Source organism: Mus pahari, chromosome 5, assembly GCF_900095145.1.
Source record: "Mus pahari chromosome 5, PAHARI_EIJ_v1.1, whole genome shotgun sequence".
Lineage (NCBI taxonomy): Eukaryota > Metazoa > Chordata > Mammalia > Rodentia > Muridae > Mus > Mus pahari.
In genome coordinates this window covers 40,898,160-40,916,285 of record NC_034594.1, presented here as the reverse complement: position 1 = coordinate 40,916,285, position 18,126 = coordinate 40,898,160, and the positions used below count along the sequence as shown (strand labels likewise).

Sequence of the window (18,126 nt, the reverse complement as noted above, 5' to 3'; positions counted from 1 at the left end):
CAGACATACCTGCACATGCTATTGCTCTATTCATAACATCAAGAAAAGAAAACTAGTCTAGATGTCTGTCAGCCACTGAATGGGGAGTGGTTGTGTGCTACAGACACACCATGGACTTTACTCAGCTATAAAGAAAAATGAAATGTTCAGCAAAATGGATAAATCTGTAAAGTATGGTACTTAGTAAGGTGATCTGAAATGAGAAAGACAAAAAACACCTGTTCCTTTCATAAGCAGAACCTAACACGCAAATGTATATACATGTATGTGTACACATGCATACACAGATAGAAATGTCAAGTCCCCATTCAAGGTCAGAAATAAGTATCATTCTTTTGACCAGGAAAACATATTTCTTTAATGCTTCAATGGATCTGTAGTCAAGGCTACTGTAACATTTTCCCCTCAAGACTGAAGACCTTAAAACACTTAGGAGAAGGAATAGAAGTGGAAAAAAAGCACAACCGAGTTTTACTGTGAAGATCTTGAAATGCAGTTTCAAAGCCGGTGCCCAGAAGGAACTAGGCCCTAGGCTATGGTTCCCATCCATCTTAATGCTATAACCCTTTAATACAGTTCTTCATGTTGTGGTGAATCCCAACTGTAAGATTATTTTGTTGCTACTTTATATATATGTTTTCTGATGGTTTTAGTTAATCCCTGTGAAAGGATCTTCTACTCCCCCATAGGGGCGCTACCATAGACTGAGAACCAATGGTCTAAAAGGAGTTTGAGCTACACATGGGAGTTGTGACACCAGAGCTTACTCTTGGTACTTTTGGCTAGAGAACCAAAGACATTTCTGAGACTTTTGTTTTGAGATTCTGAACTAAGATGTCTCCCTCCTTTGTTCATCATTGACAGCAGTACACACTTTCATTTTCACATAAGCAAATGCAGGCTTGGTATAATTTCCATTTAAAAGGTGGCCTATTTAGAAAATCGCCTTATACTCTCATATGCTAGCTTCCTCTTAGATTGAATGCACTGGCCACACTAAGCTGTCAATCTAGAAGTTCTAACACCATGACCCACTAAGAGCTATGAGACCCTTCAGGTTTTATGTGTCTGGGTATTTCGGAGATTCGGACTGTGAAAGATCATCTTACATGAGACTCTTTTCCCGTCATTCTAATTAGCTTATTGTTAAGATTGCACAGATACCCATATTTGAACTATACCATGTTTTAGGCTGACATTATTAAAGACGTTGTAACTGAACTTGCTTTGTGCTGTTTATCTCCAATTGAAGTCTACACAGGAGGGTTGTCTTCTTTATTGCTTGGAGGATGTCACTTGATCTTTCAAAACTGATTGGTAACATCAAAAGAAGGAAATCTAAAGAGAGAACCTGAAATGTTCAAACTGTCAGTAGTAAGTTCAGAAATCCAGTCATGATTCCCGAAGTGAAGAGTCTAGATTCCTATAATGGAAAAGACATACTCTCTTCTTAAGCTAAAAAATCATAGCTTAGAGAGCTTCAAACAACTATAATGTAGAAGACTAAGAGAATTGGATATTCTTGCTTATTAAGATGTATTCATAAATTCAGACATTTATACAAAACTTGAAAAAGGCACCTCATAGAAGTGTTACAAATACTAGTTCAGTTGCAAGGGCAGCCTTTAACGCCTGTTTGTCTCTGTGCAGTTTATTAATAATATAGAATATTAGAGCCCTAGGAACAAAAGAACCAGTCAGAGCCAAGTAGAAAGCCTACCACATGATACTCAAAGCCTACCAGATGCTACTCCTATCAGACTGTTACACAGCTCATACATCTTCATGAAACTTCCAAGAAACTGGACAGTTTGCTAGGCTCCATAAGTAATTTTTCACCATTGAACAGCATCCTCTTTGGCCTGTCTCAGGATGCACGTATCCTCTTTGTATGCTCTTTGTATCAGGGGTTAGTGTGTTTAGCTGCCTTGTTTTTATAACTTCCTAATGCATTCCTTGAGGTCTATTCTTTCCTAAAACAGATATTATCCTTTATGGCCCTGCTCCTCATCTGCACCTCTTAAAAATACATCTGCCCATTTCTTAAAACCTACTTTCATTCATTAAGTACCCACACACACACACACACACACACACACACNCACACACACACACACACACACACACACACACACACACACACACACACTTTTAAAGATTACGAGTTATCAGAAGGAAACAGCACTGTCCTCCCTCCACGACTGTCTGCCGCTCCTTGTCTGAATGTGACACTGACAGTATCTTGTCTTACTCATTCAGTTTCTAAGGAGCATCCTACCCTTCTCTAGTTGACTCCTCCTGGGTATCTCCTTGATAGGACTCTGAGGTCCTTTGACATAGGTAGCCTTCCTTCTAAGCCTTGCTCCAGTTCCTGGATGGCTTATTCTGCTCACATCATCATGGCAGGTTCCTTCCAGTCTACAAGGAAACATGTCCATAAATATTTCCCAGTGCTGCTAAGAACAAAAGTTATTTATTTGGCTCAACATAGTCCTAAATGTGACTGCTTAATTTAATTCAGGGCAGTTGAAGCAGTGATAGTTGACCTTAGAAGAGAGAACGTTTGTAAATGAGGAATGCTGGAATATCGAGAAAAACAGAACCATCCTACCTTCTTCCAGTCCTCTGCAAGGTAACTACCCAGTCCTCTGTGAGGTAACTACCTACCTCTAATGAGGTTAAATCCTGCTAGGTGTTAGTGGAATACAGTCTAATTAATTCATAATTGATGGGTTACCAATTAACCCCTACAGGTATTTGTATTTTAACAGAGGATGTTTTGTAAACCCTGCAGTCTTCTATTTGATATAATTTAAAACAGCATAGTGCAATTGTAATTTGAAACTTACATAACATGCATGTTTCTACAGAGACTGACTGACCTTTAATCTTGGCATATATATATACTTATGGGGACAAGTCAAGAGAAACTAATGTGAGAGAGAAAATTTGTAGGGCAGTATCCAGCAAGACAACGTATGGCTATGGGCACACTGTGACATGAAGGTTAGGTTCCTTGACTCATTTTCTCTGACTTGCTTTTTGGCTCTAAATAGAGCATTATTGTGATCTCAAATGTGACTGGATCTTTTCCTTGTCATATTTGCATTCTTGCAAACATTTTTTATTTACTTTTTGCTTCTACAGGAAGCAGCTACATGAGCAGTAGCATCAGGCCTGATGATCCCTTCTGGCCTCTGAGGAAACTCTTGCTTTGCTGCCGTGAGCAACCGCAAAGCTGAACCACAGCAGTTAGATACCTACATGCTTCCCGCGGGGACGCTCCCCTTGCCTCTCATTCACGTGTACACGTATACACATGCTATAGATGCCAACCAGGTAAATTGCAGAAGGCACTGGGGAGACCATATTTGACTTGGCCATCATCAGGATTATGGTAGCTGTAGTTACTATCTCCAAAAACCATATATCTTTGCCATAGTAAGGTCACAAAAGTATTAATGCAGAGTGTTCCTCTGGGCTTGGTACATGCCTGCACACTGCTTCCTACTGCAATATTTAAGGGGACAACATAGGTTCCTAGAAAAGAAAGGTAGAGAATTAGAAACTCTCAATTTTAGTTTCAACTTTATCAGTGACTAAAACCAAAGATGTTTATTAAAACCAAAGTATAACTAGGGTGTGGTACAAATACCTTTGGTCCCAGCACTTACGAAGCAGAGGCAAGTGAGTCTCTGTGAGTTCAAGGCCAGCCTAGTATATATAGTAGTTTGCAGGCAAACCTGGACTACATATTGAGATCCAGTCAAAGAAGCAAAAACATCATCATCATCATCATCATCATTGACAACAACAACAACAACACCCATACTAAGTCAAGGTGCTAAAAAATAACTTTAAAAACCATCCCACTTTTATGCAAACATGCAAGGAATTGAGGAGACAAAACTAAGGCTTTAGAATGCAAGCTAAATAAATAAATAAAATTAAAATTTTCAAAATGCCAAGGGTCAAATATTAATGCTTATACTAAAGTATTAATTATGTATATGAAGTTAGAGTGCTCCAAAAGCCACTTGGGGTTGAGGTGATCTAAAAACACTGACTTAAAAAATAGTTTGACCTGGATATTGAAAGATTGATAAAAAATAAGGAAGTGGTACAAGTATATTATATATATATATATATATATATATATATATATATATATAAATAACTTCTATCTTTCCCTGTGAAACTAAGATTATTTATCACTCTCATTTTACCAGTGAACAATTGAAATTTTGAGTGATCAAATTATTTAACATTGGAAAGTGTTCATTCATTCTTTTTACATTATCTGAATAATAAGGAAGGGATAGGGACAGTTACAGTCACTGGAAACAAGCAATGAACAAAACTATCAACCAATATGTATGTATGCATGTATGATGTATATATATATATATATATATATATATATATATATATATATATATGTGTGTGTGTGTGTATAAATAATACATAATAAGTAATATGTCAAAATTATATAATTACATATAATATTATACATGCATATATATGTAAATGTATGTATGTGTCCTAAATTATCAGAGACCAGGCACAAGGACCAACAGGCATACTAAACAAGTAAAACACTGGAAGCATAGAACAGGTAGGAGGTGCATGTAAGAAAGAAATCATAGCTTTACTACTGTTGCTATTTAGCATGCTTCAGACAGCTGGGGGGAGGTGGGTATTCCAGGGACTCATAACAGAACCTATGAGAGTTGTACTTCATTCAAGTACAGATGCCTATTAACATCCACTGTGGCTGGTCCCAGGATGTCCTTCAGACACCAACCTCTATGGATAGATGCCCGCATCCCTAACAGGACAAGAAGTTGCATATGAGTCATATGTCCTTTATATATGTACTTTCAAGCATGGACACATTACTAAGCATAGCTAACAGAGCATAATTATTGCATAAGCAGCTGTTGTATTGATCATATGTTAAAGCCAAGGAGACGTAAGGCCAACATCTTATGGGACAACCATCCTAGGCTTCCAGACAACAATGGTGGAACGAATGTTGGAGAGAGACTGAAGACCTGTGAGGTGGGGTGTGCTTACATACACATCCAGTGTAACCCTGACACAGGGCAAACACAAGTGAAGTCGGTGATACTCTCTGGAATTTTTTTCTTAGTACTTCTGATTCACAGCTGTTTGAATCCAGAGATTCTAAATCTGTAAATACAGATTGCAAACCACATTCCTAGATGGGATATGCTTTAAGCAATACATTTAAAATAATGCAAATCCAATCTTTCTTACTTTGATAATTATATGCTAAATATAATATGTAACGTAACATAATAGAACCCAACAGTTATTCTCCTGAGCATTTGGCTTTGTATTGTGGCTAGATTATTTATCACACATGATATAGTATAACATAAAATTACTGAATTGTTTTAGCTTCAATTACCCATGAGAAAGCCATGACACAAAGAAAGGGGCTAACTTGCTGAAAGCTATACAGGTAAGAGAACCAAGAAAAGAGAGGATCATTCCCAACAGTTGCCATACCCTTAGTCTGGAATTTTATTTATTAAAAATGTTATCTCTGGAAATGCAAAGATGGGGATAAAAAACATGAAAAAAGAATTAAAAATAAACTGTGCTCATATGATTAAAACTTTGAAAAAGCTAATGAGTTCTAGTCTTAAAGACTAGAAGAAGGATATTCTATTGACAGGAGAGAAAAGAGAACGCAGGGCAAGCCTCTGGCGGAAGTCAGCCCTCAACAGCAGCTTCGATCGGAATGTCAAGAGGGAATGCAAAAATGAACTCTGGAAAGAAACCAGCCACAAGTCACAGTCATGGCGTCCAGGGGTCCAAGAGACTTCCCTGGTGCGGACATTTCCTGTCATGGTGTCCAGGAGTCCAAGAGACTTCCCTGGTTAAGACATTTCCTGTTTAGGAAGATGTTAAAGTTAGTCCATAGGATGATTATACTTTGGATCTAAAATTCTATAATTTTATTACTCTGTAGGCAGAAAGTCATCTTGAAGCACGTGTCATAAGCCTTCGTAAGCAGAAGCATTTCTTTCCTCACTTACAAGCTTTTGCATTTCTTTCTGAGCACTGGTTAAACTTCTAGGCACATCATAACTTCAAGATCCCCTCAAAATGTAAACATTTCAGAATTAAATTCACTATATTATTATTTAAGAAAATATAATAGATTTAAAACAAATGTTTTATGTTAAGGTAGAAGTATCACTAATAAATTAAGTGTTCAAAAATATCCCAGGATTGTAAAAAATTATAATTCAGTATCTTTTAAAAAAAAAAGATTAATGTAGCACCAACACTTCCCAAGCAAAACACAACATACACCATGACTTGTCTAATTGCACACTAAAGTCACATATATCTTAGTACAATCAGCCATCAACTTTTCAGTCAGTAAAAAGGAAGTGAGAAAGTCAAAAATAGAAACAAGGTCTATGAATGCAAAGAATGTCCTTGGCCATTCGTGAAAAGCTTAGAGAGCACAGATATGTATGTATAAACTCTCCCTTTACTATCCACTTCTGATCTGGGATCTATACTAAAAAGACAAAAGACATTTTCTAACTGGAGGAGTGTCAGATTTCAAACTGTTTTCTGAGCTGGTTTCTAAGTGGCTGTGCCATCCACTAGAGGGCAACAGAGTGCTCTCAGAAAGCAAGTGGCAGCGTGTCTGACTAGGTCACTAGTTCATTCACTGTGCACAAGAGTCTCTCTTTGAGTATGCTGAGATCCCTGAATAACGAGTGTGTTATCAGACAGTGTGTTCTTGTTCTAAATTTAGTCCTGCTGGCATTTCATTTCTCACATAATAATAATATCTTAATCCAAATGTTGTGTCATATTAATCAAATATCCTTATAAGACTATTTTGAGCAATTTAATAACTTTAAAACAAATTTTATAAGATTTGTTTGAAACTATTAAAGTATATATTAAGTTAGTTTCTTTGGTGTTTCAGTACTTAATCTCAAACAACTTAGTACTTAAATCAAAACATGTACATGAAAATATCGTAATAATAGTATCATATCATTTAAAGACGGCAAGGGACACTAAACACATAACTCTTCTACACTAACACTACACTAACATTTTGTTGTTGAACAAATTGTTGAACCTGAGGGTAAGGCAGACAAAAATCTTATGCCTAACAAGTACTTATACCAAATACAAGAGACAAAGCTGAGCTGATAGTGTAGTACTTGAACATGAGACAGCACATGGTATTCAAGGGTCAAGGCCCATTGTGCAAGTCAAGAGCTCCTGAACTGCCTTCAAGTTTAGCCCTTCCCATCTGTAAAACCTAGAAGTAAATAAAGAAATTTTCTGGTACTGGTATACTATACTATACTATACACACACACATATGTATATGTATACATGTATGTGTGTGTGTGTGTGTGTATATATATATATATATATACTGTAATATATATATATATATATATACTGTAATATATATATATTACAGTTAGGGTTAGAGGTTAGGGTTAGGGTATATATATCATATGTATGTATGGTTACGGAAGCAATTCAATTTTCATAAAAATTATGTACTTTCATTTTTTACATATTTTTATGTTGTAGTTGTCTTTTTTAACCATGCCAACAATTCACAATGTGAGTTACTGTTTTAAGAGTCTAATACTGAGTAACAAGACCATGGGATTTAGAAGTCATCTCTTTATCAAACTAAGTAAATCAATTAGATCTTTCTCTAATTTTCCATCAAATCATTCCACCTCTTGTTTCTAGCCTTTATTGAACTGCACTGATTTTCCATAAGCACAGAGACCACAGCTGACACTGCTTTTGGACTGTAATTGCTGTTGGGCTCTTGGCTTCTCCAGAATTTGGTTCCAGCCTATCTACAGCCCCCATTGCCAGTTCCCCTGCGGGTAGCCCATCCCAGGAATGCAAGTGTTATGACTTGAGCATGAGTCTTCACACCCAGCCAATCTTCTCTGTGCCTGCTCTCTGTCCATATTCCATCTGTGAATGAGTATTCACCAAGTAATTTACACATAAAAGCCCAACTGTGCCTCCAGTCTTCTTGAGCAGGTTTGATAGCCAACAGGAGGTCCACTAACCATCAGTTGAAATTACTACTTACTGTGAATTGACAAAAGTAAGAGAAACAAGTTTTGTGGGCTCTGCTTCCAGGAAAAATAAGATAGCTCTCTTTTTCGCTGATTTTTTTTCCTATTTTAACAAAAGGAAGAAAATTGAGTGATTCTTCTTCAGGCAACACAAAAAGTGCAAATCCTTATCGATTGTGTAGCACAATGGCAGGCTTCATGGAGAGCCATGAATGTGCACTAAGAGGAAAGCTGTAGCTAACATATATGGATCCTCTGCTAGGGTCTTAACAGACTATGTCCTTGTCTCCGTATTTAATAGCGGTGTTAAGTCCCATTTAAAAAGACACACATAATAAGGCTATTTCTGTGCCTAAGATACAAGCTATGATTTGAAAAAGCTTTGCAGAAACAGTTGAAAGAATGCATCAGAGGAAAGTGCTGCATCGGACAGATCTCTTCAGGTATTGTTAACAGAATTTCCCTTCCTGAAATGGGATTTGGAATAAGGCCAGGATGAGCTGGTATCTTCTACCCTTTCTTTAATGTAGCATTTTCTTGCTTTTTGTATGAACACACTGGCAGTGGAATTTGAGATGCAGGTTGCCTTCATCATTAAAAATCAAGCCAAATATCTCAACAATCTCAGAGAAGGAAGGTGTTCCCAGGGAAGAAGCAGAAAGTGAACTGGGAAAAGGAAAGTGAGTGGCCATCCTTTGGTGTTATAAGGGGGAAATCATAAAACACTGTAACTATGCACTGTAGCTCAGGCTGTAAACTCAGCACTCTGGAGGCTTGGGTGAGGGAAGTTCTGGATCTCATGGTCAATCAAATTAGCTAGAATGAAACCACAACAAAAGAACTGTCATTAGATTCCTTACCAGATATCTTAGCATAAGAAGCACAGAGGAGGAAAGGATCTTCAGGCCCTGCCTTCTAGGAGTTGGCAATCTACTTAGAAACACAATTTGCTTAACATGTGCCTGACTGCCATATAAGTAAGTCAAGCCAAGTGTCAAAAGAAACACAAAATACAAAACGATGTTTGCAAAGATTAACGTAAGTTTAAACACACACACAGAATAAGAGAGGGGGAAGGAAGGGAGGGATGGAGGGAGGGAGGGAGGGAGGGAGGAAGGGGGGAGAGAAACATGCCACAAATAAAAATAAACAGTGCTAATGTTATAGAGAAGAAATCTTGGAAGCAGTTCTGTTACTGAGGACAACACAGCTCATATTAAACAGTGTGTTTCAATGACAATAATCTAGGATATTGCCATGGGATGCTTTCCTTTTATACCTTATCAAAGTAGTAAGAAGCAAAATTCCATTAAAATGCTACATTTGTGATGAATTATTCCCAAATAATTAAAAGAACAGTTTTAACGGATCAACAGTGCAATGCTTTTCTTTTGTTTCAGGGTAAGGATTAACATGAAAGAAAGACATACACAGGATACAGTGTGCCATCTACTTTGAGAAAAACCTACTCTGTGGCTCTTCAGGAGTCATCCTTACCCTACTATATTATCCAGTGTAAAACACAAAACACGTTCCAACCTTGGGCATTAAGATGAATATTTAGCAACTGTCTGGAATAAACTCCAGAGCCAACAGCAGCAGTGGCTCCAACAGCCTCTGTAGCTGACACTAATTTATTGAGATGTATTGGGAGCTCTTGAGAATGAAGAATCTGCTAATTATGCCACCACAAACAAGTTCCCAAACTTCGACAAACTTCAGGTAAACATCTGATGAAGAACTTTGATTTATGAGCTGTCCAGGTGAAACTGAAACAGATGCTATCTTTTAATAATAACTGACATATGAGTTTGTTAAGAAAGCGAATGGCTGCTTGGTATAGGAAAATGAAGAAAGTGTTCAGAGTCATCTACCTTATCTTTGTCTTCAACAACATCTGCTAAGACATCATCCGGATCCAGGATTCCTCCATCTGTGTATTCTAAGTGATGAATCTTCACCCAGTATCCAGGATCCTGTGGTGGAACAAGTAAATCTGATGACTCAATCTATTTTTACCAAAGTAAGACACATTTTAAGGGAGATAAATAATCTCAATAAAGATACGGTATAATGATTGTTGTAATTATGGTTTCTACTGCTATGAGAAAATACCATATCCAAAACTAAAGAGAGGAGTTAAAAGTTTAGTTCATCTTACAACTCTCAGACACAATTGGTCACTGAAGGAAGTCAAGGCAGGAACTCAGTCTGGAAGTCTGGAAGCCGGACCTGAAGTAGAGACTGGGAAGCAGAGCTGCTTACTGGCTTGCTCCCCAGAGCTTTCTCGGCCATAGCTTGCTTCTTACCTCACTCAGAACTACCTGCCCCAGAGGAAGGTACCCTCCATGAGCTGAGCCCTCCTACAGTAATAAATAAGCAATGAAAGTACTGCTGGCTACCCTACAGGCCAATCTTATAGAGACATTTTTCTCCATCAAAGTCCCTCTTCTCACATATATCTAGAGTTGTGTCAAGTTGGAACACCAATAAACTTTTAACACAAAACAAAGGTCTTTTGTATGAATAACTACCACTTTTATCCTATTTAACGTAAGGACTACCCACCTAATAAATATTTCTGAAATTAAATTACTATGCAGAAAATGAACTACCAACCTGAAAAGCATCTTGAAACTTAAGTAATGCCAAAAATATTCTACAGAATAATTGTGAAGGTATTTCCTCAACTTCAGATAGGTCAAACTATAATATAAAATTTCCAAAGTAGAAATATGTAACTCTCCCAGCTTTAACTTCAGCAAATCATAGTGGAATTGGAATTGGGGGAGGGTGTCACCACACCAATCCCTTTGCCTTTTTAACTTCCCATGCTCGCTGTGCCTTCTCGGATTCAGCGTGTTAATGGGGCCCAGAGAAAAGCTCCAGCTCCATTCCCATTTCTCACACAAGATATTCTCTGGGTAGCTGTGCCCAGAGTAACATGGTGTTTTCTAAACTGACCTTATGACTTAGATTATTTTGAACAATCATTTTTAAATGCTTAGTTTAAAACACAATAGCCTGATATTAAATGTAATGATGATATTATCTATTTCAATTATTTGTATACTACCTATTCCAGAAAAAGAAAATAAGGAATGCTAGCAATGAGGAAGGAATATGAACCAATGAATGAAGAGAATTCAAGTATCAGTAGAGATCTTAAGGAATAACCAAACTAAAATCAACTTGATTCTATGATTCTTAGAAGATATTAAGCTAAATATAAATAAATAAATAAATAAATAAATAAATAAATAAATAAATACCTTGGTAAAGGAACAAATTCCAGTTTCTAAAAGGAGTTGAAAATCCTCCTTGGATGAAGCTTTAAGCCTTATCAAATGAATCTTTATTAAGAGTAAGAGCTAACAGAACCCACAGAATGCAATTGTGAGTTTACAAAAGCTAATAGGAATGACTGCCATACAGCTTTCCCTGTGACCCCTGGAGAAAAGCTTGGGCTGGCTAGTAAATAATAATTCTTTACAGCATCTATATGGAAGTTGACAGAGGTGATGCCCAAATACACAACTTTACAATAATGCAACGTGAAGGAATTCTATGATAGACTTATCTCAGAAGCAATTCTTCGCTCAGCTTTAACCATCTCAAAATTATGTTGTATTTTAAGTAGAGTATCTGAGTGAAAATCCCAGGAAGAATAAGGCTTTCGATTGCTTCTAATTCTAGGATTATAAATGCAAAACCTAATGACTTATTAGGAAACTTGAGATACCCACCTCTATTGCCCAGATGAGAAGCCAAAGTAATGAGCAGTAAGAACATAGTCAACTAAGCAAAGCACAGAATACTCTTCTCTCGGACCCATAACCAGAGACTTGTGCCAACTCACAGCAATTGTGTTAGCAAAAATGAGCTAAATGCAGGAAATAGGAGTCGAGAAAGAGTACTCTGGGTTTGTAAACAGAAGACAATACTATCCGACTACATCGGCTCCCTGGACCCCTTCCGAGGCTAAACACAAACACAGAAGTGGATGCTCACAGTCAGCTACCTGCTTGTGGACGTTGTACATCGTGGTGCGGAGCCTAGTGCGCACCACGATGTACAACGTCCACAAGCAGAGTACTACCGGAGGATCCAGCAATACGACTTCTGGGCATATACCCAGAAGATCTTCCAACGGGTAATAAGGACACATGCTCCACTATGTTCATAGCAGCCTTATTTATAATAGCCAGAAGCTGGAAAGAACCCAGATGTCCCTCAATAGAGGAATGGATACAGAAACTGTGGTACATTTACACAATGGAGTACTACTCAGCTATTAAAAACAATGAATTTATGAAATTCTTGGGCAAATGGATGTATCTGGAGGATATCATCCTGAGTGAGGTAACCCAATCACAAAAGAAGTCACTAGATATGCACTCACTGATAAGCAGATATTAGCCCAGAAACTTAGAATACCCAAGATACATTTTGCAAAACACAAGAAAACCAAGAAGGAAGACCATCGTGTGGATACTTCATTCCTCCTTAGAATAAGGAACAAAATACCCATGAAAGGATATAGGTACAGAGACAAAATTTAGAGCTAAGATGAAAGGATGGAGTATCCAGAGACTACCCCATCCGGGGAATCCATCCCATCATCAGCCACCAAACCCAGATACCAATGCACATGCCAACAAGATTCTGCTGAAGGGACCCTGATATAGTGGCCTCTTGTGAGGCTATGCCAGTGCCTCACAAACACAGAAGTGGATGCTCACAGTCAGCTACTGGATGGAACACAGGGCCCCCAATGGAGGAGCTAGAGAAAGTACCCAAGGAGCTGAAGGGGGCTGCAACCCTGTAGGTGGAACAACAATATGAACTAACCAGTACCCCCTGAGCTTGTGTCTCTAGCTGCATATGTAGCAGAAGATGGCCTAATNGGNCATCATTGGGAAGAGAGGCCCCTTGGTCTTGCAAACTTTATATGACCCAACACAAGGGAACGCCTGGGCCAAGAAGTGGGAGTGGATGGGTAGGGGAGCAGGGGCAGGGGGTATAGGGCACTTTCGGGATAGCATTTGAAATGTAAATAAAGAAAATATTTAATAAAAAATAAAATAAATAAAATAAAAAAACAAACACTAACACAGGTAGGCCACAAGCAGCACTGTCTTCACATAGGCAGGCCACCCAGGAAACTGTTTTATACCGCCTGCTTAGGAAAGAAGTCCAAGTTCATTAACTGCAATAACTTTTTTTAATATTATGTTGTTGAAATATACTCATGTGGTCTAGTTTGCTTGCTGTTGCTGTGATAAACTGAGAAAAAGCAACCTGTGAAAGTAAAAAGTTTCACTGGTTGATAGGCTATCGTGCATCATCAAGAGAGCCTGAGGTAGGAAGCTGGAGGCAGGCTGAAGAGGTCAATGCGGAATGCTGCTCACTGGCTGGCTCGTAGGCTCACCAGCAGCTACCTTTCTTATACAGTCTATGGGCACCTGCCCAGACCGGCAGTGACCACAGTGACCTGGGCTTCAGTTAGCAATCACTCAAATGCCCTCCAGACCTGCCAATCTCATCTAAAAAATCCTCAAATAAGGTTCCTTCTTCTTAGATGTCTCTAGTTCGTGTTGTTGACACAACCAGTATTACAACCAGTATTCCCATTTTACAATTAACCAGTATGCCATAACTATAAAAAGGGAAGCATTCTGAAAATGTCTCTTTAAATAGTACTACTTAAAAGAAGAACGCTACCGGTTTCTTTTCCCTTGGGTTCAGTTTGTAAGCGTAGACCATATCACCCATAACTAGACAATCATCATTAGCAACTGCCAGACCCATTGAGTCTTCCTTACTTCCTTATAAGAGGTAAAAGCAGAAGGAAGGGGAAAACTAAGTTCTAATTTAAAAATAGGAAAAAGTTAAAACAACAACAACCAAACAATAATAATACCATTAAGTAGAATTTCTTATCATTAAAACAAAACTGGCTGACAAATAGCTGCAGAAGAGGCTACAAAGCCACAGTGCTCCTTCCATGAAAACGGTCACAGAATCTAAGGCCAGCAGGAAACCAAAGCATAGGACTAAGACTCTTCAACTGATGGAAAGAATATAGATACAAATGGAAAATTTTCAAGAAGTTGGATATATCTGCTATCATTTAACAAAAAACAGTGAATAAATAGTACTGAACTTTTAATGAAAAGATGCAACTTTATATCACTCTCCCACATTGATTCAGTCATTTTACACATACGCAACAACAGAAAAGTGAGGCTGGTGAGAGAGTCCATCAAGTAAAAGCATTCGCTGTGCAAGAATTATGACCCAGTTCTGCCCATGGTAACCATGGTAAAAGGAGGGAACCGTATTCGGAAACTGTCTTCTGACTACGCCTGTGTCATGGTACCCATTCTCTCTCTCTCTCTCTCTCTCTCTGTCTCTCTGTCTCTCTCTCTCTCTCTCTGTCTCTGTGTGTGTGTGTGTGTCTCTCTCTCTCTCTCTCTCTCTGTGTGTGTGTGTGTGTGTGCATGTCTCTCTGTCTCTCTCTGTCTCTGTCTCTCTCTGTCTCTCTCTCTGTCTCTCTCTCTCTGTCTCTCTGTCTCTCACTCTGTCTCTCTGTCTGTCTCTCTCTCTCTCTCAGTCTCTCTCTCTGTCTCTCTCTCTCTCTCCTCACTTTGTATGTATCTCTCTCTAACACACACACACACACACACACACACACACACACACACACACAGGTACTTTTTTAAAAAGAAAAGAGTAAGCTTATATGCTCACACATCTATCCCTGGGGAAAAAGGCAAGCTGTAAAAGAGCAGACTCAGGTGAGCATTTAATACACTCAGATGGGAGAATCAATAAACAGGAATGTACCAACCATGGTTCTGTCTCTGTGGCATTCAGATCTGATTCCATAGATCACTTTAAGAGTATGGATTCAGAATTAGCAGCCAACAGCCATCATAATTCACTCTGACCCTTTTATGAATGTCAACATTTCAACCATTACATTGCAGTCAACATTTTGCATTTTGTTTGCATGGTTTTATTACCATCAGAAAAGAACCAATCAAATATAAAAAGATTCACACATGGTTCACAATTGATCCCTTGAGTCACTTTAATGTAGTTTTTTTCATGATCATGACATTTAGTTTACATTCATGTAGTACATGTATCTGTAACAAATATGAATACTATTTTAAAATAGTTCTGTGCATGTACTCATTTTGCAATTCAATAAATCTTATTATCTATACTCCAGGGATCATTAAAGTAATGAAAACCAACATGCTATATGTTGTACTTTCTTTACTTCTAATAATACACAGATTTAATGTAAATCTTCCTGGAATTTGAAACTAAAATAATCCAGTCTACAGGGATGAATTTGAGAAAGTTGGATAAAAATATTAATTAAAAGAACAAGATAGTAACACAGTATTTGCAATGATCAAATACAGAAATTGTTTCAAACATGTATTGACATTAATAAAGAAATTTCACTGGGAATATATGACATAAAATTTGACTTAGGCTTTAAAAATTATATTAATCTAAGAATGAAAGACCTATAACTTCCAATGTGAAATGCCTATAACAGTAGACTGCCAAACCAGGTGCTGAAATTCTGGAAAATTGCTCCAGGGAACAAAGGCAGGAGATACATGCAGGTCTCTAAGTCAAGACTTAGAAGTAGGAGAAGAGAAGAAAACAGTTTGCAGTAACATGAAGTTTGAAGGAGAAAAGCCCCAAAATGAAAACCCAGAGACTGAAGGACTACAGGAGCCTGAAGTGTGTCACCAACAAAGCTCAAGAATGCCCCTGGGCTCCTGGTAGCTTAAATTGTCACTGGAATTATCATAGCCATTGGAATGCAAAACCAACTGTAGGGTAGGAGTTAAGTAAAAAGAAAAAAGAAAAGAAAAGAAACAGAGTTCTCTTTGCAGAACTTTTCAGATTTCATGGCATGAACTCACAAATGAGATATCACTGTTTTAATGCCATAGTAACTGGTGGCGTGGCACTATAGTTACCAGGTGCTTTGTATGATTAGCTCATCTATCCTCAAATATCCTCATAAAATAATTGTTAGTCCATTTTACAGATGAAGAAGACAACAGAAGTGAACTGTCTTATTCAAGGTCAGCAACTCCATAAACACTAGAATCGAATGTTTTTCTTCATATATAAAAAATGTATGGGGTTATATACTCAGTATATAGGTTTGTATGGCAATTTTAAAAGTATCTTTTAAAGGATGTATTTTTAGGACAACTTTACAAGACACAATTGCATAGGACTCAGATGGAGAAATGGGTCTTTTCCCATTCAAATAAAATTGCATGGATTAAAGTTATTCCACTGGGCTTCAGATGAGCCACCCTTAGTAACCAGGACAGCTCCAGGGTCTTTTTGTACCAGGTATTATCTCAGAGGTCAAAGTCTAGAGGGCACAGTGGTTGATAACAGAAGGCCCCAGATTTATTGCTTCAGTTTGTCTGAGCAGAAGTGAGAGAGTCAAGTGGGAAAAGCTTGTAAACAGAATTCCTAATCATGAGAATGCAGGAATTGGGCAATCCTATAAAGAAAGGATAGAGAGGTGAGTTTGGGGAATCAGAAATTGGAGGGAGAATTATGAAAATTTATATACACAAAAACTTAGCACTTCTATCATAATCTTTTGGGGCCATTCTCCTCTTCATTCAAAGGCCAGAAATGAGAGCTGCTTTGCAGGGCACTCAGGGACAAGAAAGGGTGGGGCAGGTCTGGGGAGGATGAACCCGGAGCAAGAGGAACCACTAACCAGGCCACATAAGCTTAGGAAGGCAGCGCAGGCCCCAACCACTGACACCTGGCAGGAGAGAGCTCAGGCACAAAGTAGAGCATACCAAGGTTCCTGCAATCCACAAGGCAGTAGTGCATATAAAGGGTATTGTAATTCATCCTGAATTGCCTTCTAAACATGCCTTCATTTTCCCAGAAAAATCTAGATTATCTAACTGCAAACTTCAGAAGAAAGTCAAACAAGATCAACATTGCTGACACAATTTTCATAAACTATGCTTCTGAAGAATTCACAAATACGAAGGTGCAATGGGTTTCATTGTGGGTTCAAAGTAATATCTGGTGAATGTAACAAGACACTTAATCTCACATTATAAAAATAAGGAACATGTGAGTAAGTACTTGTGCAAATGTACTTTCAGCTCAAAGTTCTATAATCCTATCAAAAGAGAGGTGATACAGTCTTACTATTATCAGACACAAGAGACATTAGGGAAAAATTGTTACTAAAGGCAGAATCCAGCAAGAAGAGAAGACTTCTCACCCTGTACATACTCAATAGCATTGCTGCAGTGAGCATCCTGTCAAAGGACAGAAAGATCATACTATACACAATACATGCAAATTTGGAAACTCCTCACAGACAATGAGAAAACTCAGAGGATCATTTAAACATAATTAACATATCAGACCCAATTCTTTATTTTAGACACAGTAACACACAAATACATGCCTATTATAATGAAACCAAAACAGCTCAAAAAACACATTTCAACAAGTGTGCATGGGATATTCACTAAACTCATCAAATTTGTATGTTTTTTAATTAATATTAACCCTTTTCCTCCTTCCAGCCCTTCCCAGGTATATTCTCTCAAACCCAACAATGCCTCCCAATTCTCAAGTTGATAGCCTTTTTCTTTGATTATTGCTACACATGTAAGTGCATGCAAAAACTACATGTGTATGCAAAAACTACATATGTAGTCCATTTACTTTAAGAGTGTGCCCCATAGTAGACCTAACATGCTCCAGAGGATGGGCACATATCCAAGATGGTATCAATAGCACAATTTGTCAAAATTCACTTAAAAAAAAAAAAAAAGAATGAATGAGGACAGAAAGTTAAGTAGGTATGAAATGGGGGATGGATTTGAAAGGAGATAGGAGAAGAAAAATATGAACGAAATAAAGTGTATGAAATTCTTGAAAAGATAATAAAAATATTCTTTTTTTTTTT

At 37.8% G+C, this 18,126-nt stretch overlaps 1 protein-coding gene across 1 annotated transcript in view; it reads right to left on the bottom strand.

The window, feature by feature from the left end:
* Window positions 1–18,126, bottom strand: part of Pard3b (par-3 family cell polarity regulator beta) — a 976,275-nt gene that overhangs the window by 843,844 nt on the left and 114,305 nt on the right. The window contains exon 2 of the mRNA XM_021197960.2: window positions 9,998–10,099. Within this exon, the coding sequence (XP_021053619.1) occupies window positions 9,998–10,099 (102 nt within the window). The remainder of the gene's footprint in view (window positions 1–9,997; window positions 10,100–18,126) is intronic.